This window comes from Colobus angolensis, unplaced genomic scaffold (genome assembly GCF_000951035.1).
Source record: "Colobus angolensis palliatus isolate OR3802 unplaced genomic scaffold, Cang.pa_1.0 Scaffold349, whole genome shotgun sequence".
In the NCBI taxonomy this organism is placed as follows: Eukaryota; Metazoa; Chordata; class Mammalia; order Primates; family Cercopithecidae; genus Colobus; species Colobus angolensis.
In genome coordinates, this window is record NW_012116810.1 from 915,172 (window position 1) to 930,700 (window position 15,529).

Sequence of the window (15,529 nt, forward strand, 5' to 3'; positions counted from 1 at the left end):
AAAAAAAAAAAAAAAAAAGAATTTTCATATCTAAATTCATGAAGAATGTTGGTTATAATTATCTCTCTCTAATAATTCAGTGGTTTTTCTGGGTCATGCTCCTTGTTTAAACTCTAACATAAATCTATTAAATCACTTATGTAGCTTGGGAAAAATAATGTTGGGAACATTTCCAAAGAATGAAAGCAGTTAAATGCATTTGGTATCGTTCTTGAGAGAAAAAAAAAAATTTAAGCTGGATAAGAAAGTCTACATTTTCTGCCAAATGAAGTTTTCTAAATGCTGCATTATCATCAGCTTTCAGATAGATTAAATGTTCCAGAAGAAAGGGAAAATTCCTTATTTTGAAAAATACGTCAAGAAAAAGAAACAAGATAAAGTTCTTTCTTGTTAGTAGGACAGGAATTTGGGGAAGGGGAAGCATGTGAAGAGGGGCACACTTCATGAGGTTTTCTTTCCCCCCATTTTTTTTAAAAGGGAAAAGGAAGGAACATAAAATTCCATTGTTCTGGTATTATGCTGATGCTTTTGCATATATCTCATATAATGGTATTGGATAGGGAAGACTTTTTGAAAGGCAGAAGTAATCCACAATGTTGACATCCAGTACATTCAAAATTGTCCATATAGACACAACCTGGAAGGTAAAATTCTACACCTTGATCTTAGCCAAAAGGCCAAGAAAAGAGGAAGTTAAGATTCTTTAATGCATTTGATCTAGTCTTCGGATAGAAAGGCTCTTTTTAGACAACTATTATCCACCCAGAAGAGGGTTACCTGGACAGTGAAGAGACCCAAAACTAAGTCATCAAAACATGTGTTTTTTTCCCCTGAAGAAGAGAAAATTGGTAGGAATGGGGTCAGTGTGTGGGAATAACACTCTTCAATAATTGAAGAGCTTTCTGTTTTTATTTGGATAAGGAAATAACTTTTTGGTATACGGCTTCAGATGGCAGAAATAGGATCAAAAGTGGAAATTATAGACAAGTAGGATTTCAGCTCAACTGCTGATCCAGGTTGTCTGAATATGGGATTCAGGTGTTTTGTAATAACCTGATTCTATAAGAACCATCACCCTTCAGGGACACTGGGAGGGGACAGAATTCTGAAGTTCCATAGGAAAAGAAGCCAGAAGTCTAATAGCCAAGGTCCATCACCATTCAAAGAATGTATCAATCAACTGTGTCTGCTTCCCCTCTCCACACCAATTACAAATATACAATGGTGGGGACATATACATATGTATATATTCTATAGTGTGTATGCGTGTGTGTATTCGAAGGCAGTTGCTGAAGAAGCCCTCCCACTATGATTTTGTGCAGTGACAGTACCACAGCAATTGGTAGTGACCTTGGGGAAGTAACAATCTGTTGAATGTTAGTCCTGAATTAGTTCTAAGTCTCCCCGGGATTAGTGGGCTGGGGAACCTATCTGTCTTCCCGGCTTGGAGAAGGTTTTCTGATTGAAGGGTTGTCCTGCTGCCATCTAGGGGTCCTCTAGGGTTATGGGACACTCTCAAATGATGGCCAAGAGTGAGGACATAACAGGACATGGATTCTGGTTTGATCATGTTGCTAGCCATGTGACCTTGGGTAAATCGTCTAACCTTTTTGTTCCTTATTTTGCTTATCTGTAAAATGAGAGTGATAAAACCCACTTTAAGAGCTCATTGTGGGCCGGGCGCGGTGGCTCAAGCCTGTAATCCCAGCACTTTGGGAGGCCGAGATGGGCGGATCACGAGGTCAGGAGATCGAGACCATCCTGGCTAACACGGTGAAACCCCGTCTCTACTAAAAAATACAAAAAACTAGCCGGGCGAGGTGGCTGGCGCCTGTAGTCCCAGCTACTCGGGAGGCTGAGGCAGGAGAATGGCGTAAACCCGGGAGTCGGAGCTTGCAGTGAGCTGAGATCCGGCCACTGCACTCCAGCCCAGGCAACAGAGCAAGACTTCCACGCAGGAAAGCTCCTGGCACATGGTAAACACCTAACAAGTGGCTATAGTTAGGCCTGACCTCATGTGTTGCACACTGAGGTGGACGTGGATTGCAGTCACTTTTGGTTGCAATTACCCTGGTTGTTTATTTGATTCACTCCCATGCAAAAATGTGAGCTCCAAAAAAGAAAGAATATTGCTGTGTTATTCACTATTTTATTTCCAGTACTTTTCATGCTGCCTGGCACATTTTTATGCTCAAAAACAATTGTTAAATGAAAAAATAAATGAACCAATCAATGATTGTATGGAAGAAAGAATGGCAAGCACTTCTTAGGGAGTAAGAGGTGCTTTGGGGAGGAGGTGTCAGCCACATGGCTTTTCATCTGGGAGATTATCCAGCTACGCCCAGGACGTGGAAATTAAGTGGAAATAGCTTCCAGAAGTGGAGTGCATCCCTCCTCTCCAGGCCCACTGTGAGTTTCTCTCAGTGTTGGCAGGCACAGGTCCCTGCTCATCAGCAGGGGTCAGTAGATGGCACAGCCTTTACTTGGCATGGCTTTTAACTGTCCCTCAGACCAAAAACAGGGCCTAACAAGGACATAATCAGTGAGATAGGTATTGATTTGTTACCACCCTTCCCATCTCATGGGTGAGGAAACTGAGAGTCAAGGAATTTAAATAACCAGCTCAGAGTGAGACAGCCATAGTTGGTAAGTGATAAGGTCAGGGTTCAAACCCAGATCTGTGGACAGTGAAGGCCTTGTTCTTCCACCAAGGACCCTGGTACACCAATTTTGGGAAAGCAAAAGAGTTATTAGTATTATCTTCTTCTGAAAGAGAGAGAGCTATCCTTTATCACTGCACATTTATTAAGCTAAGTCTGGCTGAAGGTTAAGATGGCTTAACTGCTTCAGGGTGACTAGAGAGCTGGGTCAGATGGGACAGCAGAGCTCAGCTAAGCCCCTCCCTGGGATCCGTCACTGCCTGAGGCCAGTGAATCTCAAAGCGTGGCAGTCATTCGTCAGTTCATTGAAAATCCAGACCTGTTAACTCTGAATCTCTAAGGGTGAGCCCAGGAGTCGGCTTCCTGGCTCATTCTTAGTCACTGAAGTTTGAGAAGCCCTGTCCTAAGCCCCTAGCCCTCCTCAGCCAGGGCCTCCCTGCCCCTCCACCCGGTTAGTCTGTCTGAAGTCCAGGCAGGGTCTGCTTCACGTTCTCCTGTGGCACATCCCTAGGCAGGAGGAAGCCAAGGCCAGAGCAGTACTTGAGAGCCGGGGGACATCAGGGCCTGTGGCAGGCCCAGGCAGGGGTCTGGCAAACCTTGCTGTGTGGGGGAAGGCCTTGCTCATAAAATCAGGGCAAGAACATTTTATTTTTTATTTGCTGGTGTCAGAATTCCTCTGGCTTGGCTAGGCCAGCCCGCGGAAAATAAATATCAGCAGATTCCCAGATCCCAGTCACTCAGTGGGACGTGAGACAAGGAGAGGAATTCTTTGTGCTCCTAAGAAGAGAAGGGTGCCAGGCACAGTGGCTCACTCCCGTAAATCCCAGCACTTTGGGGGGTTGAGACAGATGGAGCACTTGAGCTCAGGAGTTCAAGACCAGCCTGAGCAGCCTCATCTCTACAAAAATTAGTCCGGCATGGTGGCATGCAGCTGTGGTCCCAGCTATTCAGGAGGCTGAGGTGGGAGGACTGCTTGAGCCTAGGAGGTTGAGGCTACAGCGAGTCATAATTGTGCCACTGTACTAAAGCCTGGGCGACAGAGCAAGACCCTGTCTTAAAAAAACAAATCAAAGGAAAAGAAGAAAGGAGAAGGAGAAGGAGGAGTTGGAGGAGGAAGAGGAGGAGGAGGAAAAGGAGAAGGGCAGGATGAGAGTGGGCAAGATGATGGGAGGCTGAGATGGGCCAGAGAAGCATCTGGGGCAGAGGGGAGGATGCCTGAAGAGGAAGAGGGATGCCTCCAGAGGATGGCTGTGGGGAGGTAGAACACCTGGAGAGGTGGAGGTGTATAGAGGGGGGTGTCTAAAGAGATCTCTAGGTTGTTTGCTGAGCAATGTGTGAGATGTCCTTTCACAGTCTCCCCCAGTTCTTTAGGAAACTCTAGGAAACCTGTGAGTATTTGGTGCAAGTGACTTTGTTGTGGGTCTTGAGGAAGCGTCAGATCTTCAAGTGGAAGATAAGGGTGATTCAGGCTGCACTCAACTTGGGATCCTGGGGTCTGAGAGGAGCCTAAGAACACATATCCCCCACCCCACCCCTGCGATTCAGAGTCCAGAGGGCTTTGGGCTTCCACAGGCCACACAGAACTGGAGGGTCAAGCAGATGTTACCTAATCTTGAGGGGCAGGGAGAGAACTCCAGCCAACCACTCAACCCTGAAACTGAAGAAAAGTGAGAAGAAACATGAAAAAGGTGGTTTGCTTCTATAAATGTGACACTAATTATAGCCATTTGTGCAAACTGCTTTCCATTAATGCTTAATTGCTTGCCATGAGGTATAATAACAATGACACATTGCAACAATGACACATTGCAACAGTTACTCAGTGCATGAACTAAGTGTCAGATTAGCTGAGTTTTGTTTGCTTCCATGTGGGTTCCTCATGCCTTGCTTTTGGTAGCCTGGTCGTCTGTGGGTTAACTCAGTGGCTTTATCCATAACTTTAAAAAGTAAGGACATGGTACTCTGTGTATGGGTAATTCTGTCCTTTAAGGGGTAGACTACCTTGTGCTGGCTCAAGTATCAGTATATTGTCTAGTCTTTGGCACTTAGCCAAAAAAGAGAATGCGAGTTCTAACATCTTACATCTGTTTACCCCCTTTTTAAAATCTAGGACACCTATAAAGTGTCCCACACCAAAGCAACTGGGTCCCTGCACCCCTCTAAAACAGAATTTGAATAATCACTCCCAGCCGAGGTTAATAACTCTTCCTAAATCCATGCTTTATAGAAGATAATAAAATATGGAAACAGTTCCTTAGGGTACAGTTAATAAAGACAGTGGATGAAAAGGCTCTTCGGTAGTCCCTGCTAAAGAACAAGCTTGGATGTAAAGAAGACCAGTTCATACATTCAAAGAGGTTATTTCTGAGATGGTGCTTCTACCTAGCTTTCTAACTCTTCCTGATGGCCCAGCTCTGGACTAGGCACTGTGATGGGGTCAACAGAAAATACCAAACTTTATTTCTGTCCCCAAGAGATGATAACTGGGGTGGGTGAGGCATCACAGATGAATAAAATGAGCCCAGATAAAAGAAGAGAGAGGAAGAGGGAAGAGGAAGAAACCACAAATATATCAGCAAAGCAGTCTTACTTCTGCAAGTCGTCTGATCTGAGTTGAGAATGTAGCCTTGTTTGCACCTGCAGACGTATGAGCCAGGGATGTTGATGCAGAAGTGGGCACAGTTATGCTCCAGGGTGCTGCACATGTGGGCCGCTGAAAGGGAAGACACAGGAAGGTAAGTCAACAGTGACGCCCTTTCTCACTCCATTCCTGCTAGCAAGCATTTATTCAGCACCTACTCTCTCCTATGGGCAGGACTCAGAAACAAGCTGCAGTCCCTACCCTCAAGGGGGCTCACAGTCCAAGGTGGACAAGACAGGGCCAGATAAAGGGCCATGGAAAATCAAAGAGAAATGGTGTTAAGCTGAACTATATGAAACTGCTGATACTTGATTGGTTTTGAGCTACAAAAAAAAAAAAAAAAAAAGGCAAGACATTTCCAATTCAACTTAATACCCATGTGGTGGCTGGGGAATCAGAAAAGTTTGCCAGCATCAGAGGGGGCTTTGGCTTAAGTGTGGATTTTTAGGAAGCAGCAACGGGGCTGGAGGAAAAGCTATTAAATAAGCAAGAATGTGTTAAAGAACCAACAGTTTCTCAAAATCATATTTCAAGGGTAATGTAATTTTTTTAATATGCAAAAGTATACACCAAAATTTGGAGTAAAAAATGCATTCACACGTTTCATGTTTCTATAATCTTTATGTTATCTCTTTATTTAGCATCTTTTCTTTTTTTTTTTTTTTTGAGACAGGGCCTTGCTCTGTCTCCCAGGCTGGAGTGCAGTATCACAATCATGGCTCACTGAAGCCTCAAATTCCTGGGCTCAAGCCGTCCTCCCACCTCAGCTTCCCGAGTAGCTGGGACTACGGGCGTATGCCACCATGCCTGGCTAACTTTTAAATTTTTTTTTGTAGAGACAGGGTTTCACTACATTGCCCAGGCTGGTCTCAAACTCCTGGGCTCAAGCCATCCTCCCAGTTTGGTCTCCCAAAGTGCTGGGATTACAGGCATGAGCCACCACGCCTGCCCTCTGCATTTAGTTTCTGAAGCACCTCAGCTTTCTGGTACATTGGTTCTTGCATAAGTCTGTCTGTAGCTCATAAAAATTCTCTTTTTTTAATGTCCTAATTTCTGAATTTACTCAATGTAACTTGATTGTATTTAAAATTAACAAGCAACAGTACAAACAACAAGTTATGCAAGTGTTCTCATAAACAAAAAAGGTGTCTATATGTAGAAATATATTTTTATGAAGCTAAAATAAAAGGAGCTCTCAAAAGCTGAGAACAATTCCATTAATCCAGCACTTATGAAAACTCAGCTGTGATTAAATCCATCTGAAGTTTATGTCTCTTTACATTGGAGTAATAAATATGGTGGACAATAAATGAACTAGGGAAGTGAAGCTGTTTTATTTCACAACAATACAATTTAGAATGTACTGTTCTGAGTTTGATTGTCTGTGTTTTGGTTCCTGTTAGGACACAAATAACACTAGGAAGGTTTGTAGATCCAATCAGTCATTTTTACTTCAGGGTGAAATAAACAGGTTTCTTGTGACCTTGTACAATTTTCTTTTATTATTATTATTTTTAAATAAAATAGAAATTTTCTCATTTTCAAAAATAGAGATGATGTCTTACTATGTTGCCCAGGCTGGTCTCAAACTCCTGAGCTGAAGCAATTCTCCTGCATCAATCTCTCAAAGTGTTAGGATAACAGACATGAGCCACCACACCCAGCCCTTTGTGCAATTTTCTTAACCTCTTTATATGACATGAGGATAAAATAGCACCTACCTCGTAAGAACCTCAAAAAGGGTAAATTAATGGAGATGGTAGAGTGTTGAGAATAGTGCCTGGGGAATGCTGAAGATACCTGTTAACCATTTTACAGCAAAGGAGAATTATAGTGGCATTTTGTTTTATTTTGCATCTGTAGGTTCATCCTATATATATTGACCTTCAACTCAGTTTTCACTCAACATTAATCACAGATTCTATCCATGTTGATACGTGTACTGTATTTCGTGGAATCTAAAATGCACCCCAGTTTCAGAGATGTCAAACTGTGAAGACATGTTCAGTTGATCCTCATTCTTCACAGATTCCACATTTATGAATTTGCCTACTCACTAAACTGTATTTGTAAGGCCAAACCAATACTCACAGCATTTTCACGGTCACTAGTGGACATGCTCAGAGTGCATAAGCACTCAATTTAAAATACCTCTACATTTAGTTTCTTTTGTGAGACAGGCTTGCTCTGTCACCCAGGCTGGAGTGCAGTGGCACAGTCACAGCTCGCTGCAGCCTCAATCTCCGGGGCTCAAGTGATCCTCCTGCCTCAGTCTTCCAAGTAGCTGAGACTACAAAAAAAATGTGTTGCGTGGTGCAGATGTTCCCAGCTGAGGTTGGATAAGGTGCCACTCTGCCTTCTTTTTCAGCTTTCATTCTGTAAACAAGTATCCTTTTCGCAGTCTACTTAGCACCACGATTTTTTTTTTTTTCATTTCTGTAAGTGATTTTGCTGTTTAAAATGGTGATGTGCTGTCTAGTGTTCCTCAATGCAGAAAGGCTGCAATGTGCCTTACAGGGAAAATACGTCTTAGATAAGTTTCATTCAGTCAGGAGTTATCGTTGGCTCTGGGTCTGATGTTAATGAATCAATAGTATATATCAAATAAGATGTTTTCGGCCAGGCATGGTGGCTCACACCTGTCATCTCAGCACTTTGGGAGGCCAAGGTGGGTGGATCACTTGAGGTCAGGAGTTTGAGACCAGCCTGGCCAACATGGTGAAACCGTGACTCTACTAAAAAAAATACAAAAAGTAGTCAGGAATGGTGGCAGGCACCTGTAATGCCAGCTACTCGGGAGGCTGAGACAGGAGAATCGCTTGAAACCAGGAAGCAGAGGTTGCAGTGAGCTGAGATTGTGCCACTGCAGACACAGCGAGACTCTGTCTCAAAAAACAGACAAACAAAAAACAAATAAGATGTTTTAAACAGAAACATACGTAAAACAAGGCTATGTATTGATTAGCTGACAAAAAATGTTGTCACCAGAGGATTGCAGGAACCTCACCCTATATTCCCACAGGAGCAGTGGTTTAGTATTCTCTAACTCAGTGTTTGTAGTGACTTTATAAAACACAATTATTGTGAATAATGAAAACTAACTGTATTTTAGATTTAATCAAAATCTTAGATCTAGTTTATCCCTCCCAATTGATTTATCCATTGGTCACATGACTGTCCTCATTTTATTCGGCCGTTTCCCCATTGGTCAGTATTTGGGTGGTTTCCAAGTTTTTATTTCACAGTGTTGTGATGAACATTCCTGAACATGTCTCCTTGAAGGCATGTGCGATGGTTTCTCTAGGACTGGGTCTCACTTTAAATGGATATGGCCTAATTGCCTTCCAAGACAGCTCATATCAGCAATGATGGTCCTAATGATACCCTCAAAACTTCGGTACTTGGTGTCATCAAACGTTAAGTTTTGACAATCTTATGGTGAAGGGTAATCATTATCCCACTTTTAATTTGCATTTGCTTTGCATCCTGAAAGACTATCTTCTTTTCATGGATTGCTGGAGTCAAATTACCCAAGGGCAGAGGGCATTTCTGAGGCACTCACAGCATGTCCCTGTCTCCCTCCGTAATTAAGGAAGTGTCGTGTGTAGGCAGCCAACTACACGGCAGTCACCCACTGCCATGAGTGGGAGGCCCAAGTGATGTACCTGGTGCCTGTCTTCTTGCTGAGACCCTAACAGACAAAATAAGAAGACAGGAGATGTGAGGGAGAGAAAATATCTGGAGGGCAGCAGGCAGCAGTGGGGAGAGGATGACTGCTGGAAATAGACCACCTGAAGGCTCAGCTTTGCCATTCCCTATGACCTTGTGCAAATGACTTGGTTTCTCTGAACTCCACTTTCTTCACCTATCAAATGGGGAAATTAGGCCAGGCATGGTGGCTCATGCCTGTAATACTAGCACTTTGGGAGGCTGAGATGGGCAGATCACTTGAGTCCAGGAGTTTGAGACCAGCCTGGCCAACATGACGAAATCCCATCTCTACTAAAAACATAAAAATAAGCTAGGCATGGTGGTGGGCACCTGTAGTCTCAGCTATTTGGGAGGCTGAGGCAGGAGAACTGCTTGAAACTGGGAGGCAGAGGTTGCAGTGAGCAGAGGTCGTGCCACTGCACTCTAGCCTGGGCGACAGAGAGAGACTGCATCTCAAAAAAAAAAAAAAAAAATGGTGGTGGGGAGGGGGAATTAAAAGAACTACTGCATTGGGTTTTACAGTGACAGCTTGTTACTAAGGCTTATGTTGGCCAGGTGCCATAAGAGAAACTGGAACTAGAACATTATAACTTGGTGTAATGGAAAAGGCACTGGATTGGGAGCTAGAAGACTATGTTCTAGTTCCCCTCTACCTTGAACAAGTGAGGGAAGTTCTGGGAAATCAGGTAGCCCTTGTAGGCTATTTCTTTACCTGTAGAGGCATGGATGGGCTCTAGGGACCTCAGTACAGGCATTTACTATTATTTAATCTGGTACTTGCTTTTTCTAAAAACTGCCTTTCCTTCGCACTCCAGACACCTTGCATCTGGGAGCTGCCGTGGTGGTCTGAGGTAGTCCCACTCCTGACACTGTTGGTTGGTACAGGGTTTGACAATCAGAGTCCTTTACTGGCATTTAGGAACCAGAACCGAATAAAAGGGGGCTCAAACTGAGGACAAGTGAGCCTCAGGGCCTGGGGTGGGGGGTGGGGGCATGCTTCCTGACTGTGGACCTGAGAAGGAGAGAAGTGGAGAGGAGATGGAGTAAAAGCACGACCCCCACGACTGCCATCCTTGTTTCCATGGATATAATGCACTAACCTTACCTTTTAGAAAAAAATGGAATTCCTGACACTTTCAACCAAAAGAATCCCAAACATCTTCACTAAACTAGAATAAAACTTTCCCATCTGTAGAATGCTGTGGGTGAGTACTGAGTGACTTTCAGAGCATCCAGGCCTCATGCCTTGCCCTCTGTGGGACGGGCATTTGTGATGAGAGCCAAGGGGAGACCACAGTCTTGCCTCCTCCACCAGCCTGCTGGAAACAGTCCTATGAGCCTCATTTCTCAGAAGGCACTCTGGGTTTACACTCAGGCAAGGCCTTGTGTTCAGCAGGAAGGAATAACTCATCAGCAGCCTAAGTCATTGGTGGGATTGGATATGTTGACTAGGAAATAAGAACTTTTTTTTCTTTTTTTAATGATTGTATGAATGACTAAAGGAGTGGTCAGTGTAGGGAGGTGGGCTGGAGGTCTTGTATTACTGAGTACAGTAGACTCAACGTTTGTGAAGTCAGTCCAGCCTCCTCACTTCACAACAGGGCCTCAAAGGGGTACAATCACTGTAGACTTTGCCCAGGTCAGTTCATGAAGGGTGTGTCCTAGGAATACTATTAGGACCTTAAATTGTGCCTGGCCTGGGTGGGGTGGGGCTATTAGGGTAGGAACAGCCTGGCTCCCTGCTCCAAAATACCAGATGAGGCTGATAAAGTCAGCACCTAGAAGTTAATTAAAAGCAGTCCTGCCCAGGTGGCAAGAATCACCAGAACACTTGGGACAGCGTTTGCAGCCCCTAGATTCAGTGTTTTCTCTTACTGGGTGGCAAAAATGGCAGACTCCAGGATGTGTGGGTTTTGGTCATCTCGTAGACAGGATCTCAATTCACAAGGCACCTGGCCTTTCCCTGGTGGTCTCAGGGGTGGCCTGAGAATGCAACCTCAGGATTCCCCTTGCTGTGGCTGGTATGGGAAGTCCCTGCCTGCAGGTATAAAGCCTCCACTGTGCTCAGGTTCACAGCCAGACAGCCAAAGACACAAAGCCAGGACTCTCACCCAGCGAGGTCTGACTCCAGAGTCTAATCAATTCCTCACTGTATGATAAAGGTCCTGCCTTGATCACACCCAGACACCGCCTGTCCCAATCTGCAGATGCAGCATTGATTTTCAGTTCTGCCGGCAGAATGCCTGGGCTCACGTCTCAACTCTACCACTTACAGGCCAGGCACAGTGGCTCATGTCTGTAGTCCCAGCACTTTGGGAGGCAGAGGCAGGAAGGTTGTTTGAGCCCAGGAGTTCAAGATCAGCCTGAGTAACATAGTAAGACATTGTTTCTTTCTCTTTAAAAAAAAAAAAAAAAAAAAAAGATTTAAATAAAAATTATTCATTTATGGTGGCACACACCTGTAGTCCAAGCTGGGATGGAACTTTGAGGCGATAGTGAGCTGTGATCATGCTACTACACTCTAGCCTGGGTGACAGAGTGAGACCCTATCTCAAAAAACAAAACAAAACAAATAAACAAAAACAAAAAACAAGCTCCAGCATTTACAGGTGTGTGATCTTGGACAAGTTATTTAACCTCTTCGGTTCTCAATTTCCTCTTCCATAAAATGGGAACTAAAAGAGCATCTACTTGACAGGTTTGTTGTGTGAATAAAGTGAGTTAACATATGCTAATAGCCTGAAACAACACATGCATACATTAATATCAAGAAATGTTAGTAATGATTAGTATCACCTTGTCTTTAAAGCTCTCCTGGAGCCCCCAGGCAGACCCTGACAAGTTCCAGTTCTGTAAAGTAGGGATAATAGAGCCACGTATAGTGACACATAGTCCCAGCTACTTGGGAGGCTGTTGCTTGAGCCCAGGAGTTCGAGGCCAGCCTGGACAACATAGTGAGACCCTATCTCTTAGAAAGAAAAAAAAGATAATGATAGTACCTGCCTCAAAAGGTTATTTTAAGTATTAAATGGAATACTGTATTTAAAAGTGCCTAGCACAGGACAAGATTAGCTATTATTGGGGTATAGTTTGTGAAAGGAAAATAAAATCTCAGGATCCCAATTCACTATGCCAAAAGGAAAAAAATTAAGCTAAAAGCTGAGTAATGCAAGAAACTGCCTTTGCTTTTGTTCCTAAGCAGATCGCTACAGATAAAAGGTTAAATATCTCCATAAGTAGCTACTCTATGTTCACCTTATCTTATGTAAAGTGTTGATTTCCTGAGCACTAGAGGAATATATAATTGACTATTCCCCTACCTGCTCCTTTTCTCTTGCAACATGTGGATTCAGTAATGTGACCATGCCCTCCCTCTCTCCCTTTTAAATACTGAAGCCCTCAAAATCATCTTTGGAAAAAGGTACAGACCACAGATTGTTCCTGTGATTTTGTGTTCATTTTTTCCAGGCATGTCCTTAACCTTGGCAAAATAAACTTTTAAATTGATTGGGACTTGTCTCAGATACTTTTTGGTTTACAAGTTCAATGAATGTTTAAGGAGCAAATGAAACTTCTGAAACCTCAGAGATGTCATCTGCAGCTTGGAAAATGCTCACCATTGTCTAATCATCTGAGTGCAGATCAAAACTGAGGCCATCTGCCTAGCCCATTGGTCCTCAGTGTATTTGATTGTAATAATATGTAACACAGTGCACACTGAATAGGGCTCTACCATTTACAACACCTGTTCACTCATCTACTTTCTGCATATAAAATCCCATTTTACAGATGAGGCAACTGAGGCTCAGAGAGCACAAAGATTTGCTCAAGATTGTACAGCTAGAGTCAGCTCCTCTTCCTCCTACGAAGGCTCCCTTCAGAGTTTTACCTATTTCAGGTGAATGCGAACTGCAAGGTAGGTTTACCAGGACAGGATGGACTGTGGAGGTGGCCATCAGAAAATAGTTTACCTTAAAAGAGGATTTTATAATTCCCAACATGCAGAGGAGTGAAATGAGCAAGAGATTTGGAATTAGCATCCAACTATATCTTGGCTATTTGTTTTTCAGGTGATTCACTTAGCAACTTCCTTAACCTGTAAAAAGAGAGTGGCAGGAGTGTGCTGCCTGCCTCCTGGGGCTTTCTGCGATAACATACGGGAAAGTGCTTTATAAATGTTAGTTACTGCAGTCTTTACTGTGCAGTTGATAAAGAGGCCCTGGGGCCTCTTCAGCCTTTCAAGACTGCCGCTGAGTCTGCTGAGCAAAGCCTGGCAGTGCAGTGCAGGGAGAGACAGCAGCCTGTCTCCTGCAGAGTGGATGGGGGGACTCACAGGGGATTCATTTCTCAGACCACAGGAACAAATGGGATAACACTGATGTTTTCTTAGAGCTTCCAGATGATAACAAAGAAGATGAAGGGAGGAAAAGTCCAAACTGCCTTTTCATTTTGCTGCCTTGTCATAAAGCACACAGAGATAGTTTTTCCATGGACAAGTCCATATTGGTATATCCTATTCAACACCACGGGGGCGGAGCGGCGGTGGTCAGTCCCACTGGGTAGCTCCTCAGCCTTATCATGTTATCTTTCCATTTTCTGATAAATCCAGAATGATTATAAAAAGAACCCCTCCATTAAAATTTTCCAACACAAATGAATAAACTGTCAAAATGGTTACAGAACCAATTCCCCTTTTAATATTTTCAGGAAAGGGGAAACATAAATTCTGCAGAAGTCATTTGAAGTCATTTAAAGTCATAAACCTTGGAAATGCTTGCAGTGTGTCCTGCTGATTAAAGTGTTCCAGCTGACTTGGGCCACGGCACACCACAACACGACCTCTGCAGTGCCAGGGAAATGGCACTTCTGAACACTTTCCAAGTGGCATTGCAAGGAAAAACGTTCTTTCTTCTTCGTGGCATTGATTTCTTAAGTAAATCTTTTGATTCTGGAGTCAAGAACAAATGAGATCTCTGCACTTGTTGAGGTTAGTTCTCAGCAGGGGATTTTGTTTAATACACATCAAAAGCACACTGTTTTTCCCTGGGGCCTATATCTTAGGGGTCTAGAATATGTCACATTCTGAGAACCCCCTCCTGGGTGCCCCCTCCTGGGGAGCTGGTGTGGAGTCTGGCTCTAAAGCTCATTCTCCACCCTGCTCTAGGAAAAGATATTTTACATTTTACGAATAGATATTTACACATAGATCATTTACAAATAGATATTTTAAAATAGATTATTTCCTTTTATTTCCCCATCAAAGATTCATGGTAGCTGGAGGGGACAGGGACCACTGGGAATGGATAAGTCAGGGTGGGACATTGTTTACCAAATCAGGACTCGAGTTTCCCGGTTTCCCGGATTAGGCCGCTGGCCCCCTGCCCTCCTGGAGGAGGAAGAAACAAAAAGGCAGCCACAGAGGCAGAAAACTGCGAAGAATGCAGGCTGACCAGCTGAGAAGAGGGGGGCAGGAGCAGGGGTAGAGATAACTGGAAAGTGCGCGGGAAGGAAGGGAGAGAGAAGACCCATGGAAAGAGGGTTAGAAAGCAAAAGAGGGAAGAAAGCTTCCAACACAGAAGAATGCAGCTCCGAGAGGCATCTTCCTGCAGAAAGAGTTGGCAGGTGAGGAGTGGCTCCTACAATCTTAACAGGCAGGAAGCTGCCAGGACCACACCTTGGTCCTCTGTATAAGTTGGACCTCTTTGTCAGCTGAGAAAACATCCTCTGCCAGCACCACCATGGGGCAAAAATGCCATGGTATTCCACACCATCCAAGGAGAGATTATGTTACTTTTTCTGCCTTTCCATTCCTATCCCTACTCCACCTCATGAATTCCAACTTAGGGAATTCCAGGGCAGCTCCATGTGCTGAAGAAAAACTTTGTTTATCTACTCTTCCTCATTCTGTGGCTTGGACTTACATGTCCCTTCCCCAGAACAATCTTTGAGCACCCAGGCCTAGGTCAGGTCCTGGGGTTGCACACTCCATCATGTCCTGAATTCTTCCTCCATTACACTGTGACAACTATAGTTACTTATTTGTATAATCATATATTTAATGTCTGTCTCAGCTGGGTGCTCATGCCTGTAATCCCAGCACTTTGGGAGGTTGAGGCAGGAGGATCACTTGAGGCCAGGAGTTTCGGAACAGCCTGGGCAACATGGTGAAACCTTGTCTCTACAAATAATTAAAAAATAAGCCAGGCATGGTGGTGCACACCTGTTGTCCCAGCTACTTGTGAGGCTAAGGCAAGAGGATCACCTAAGCCCCAGAGTTCGAGGTTACAGTGAGCTTTGATCATGCCACTGCACTACAGCCTGGGTGACAGAGCAAGACCCTGTCTCTGAAAGATAAATAAATAAACAAATGTGTCTGCGGCTGGGCGTGGTGGCTCATGCCTGTAATCCCAGCACTCTGGGAGGCTGAGGTGGGTGGATCACGAGGTCAGGAGATTGAGACCATCCTGGCTAACACGGTGAAACCCCATCTCTACTAAAAATACAAAAAATTAGCCAG

The 15,529-nt window shown here is 44.0% G+C and overlaps 1 protein-coding gene across 3 annotated transcripts in view; it reads right to left on the reverse strand.

Annotated features, from left to right (window-relative positions):
* Window positions 1-15,529, reverse strand: part of MATN2 (matrilin 2) — a 158,917-nt gene that overhangs the window by 90,686 nt on the left and 52,702 nt on the right. For all 3 annotated transcript variants that reach the window (XM_011952738.1, XM_011952737.1, XM_011952736.1), the window contains exon 3: window positions 5,251-5,373. In XM_011952738.1, the coding sequence (XP_011808128.1) occupies window positions 5,251-5,373 (123 nt within the window). The remainder of the gene's footprint in view (window positions 1-5,250; window positions 5,374-15,529) is intronic.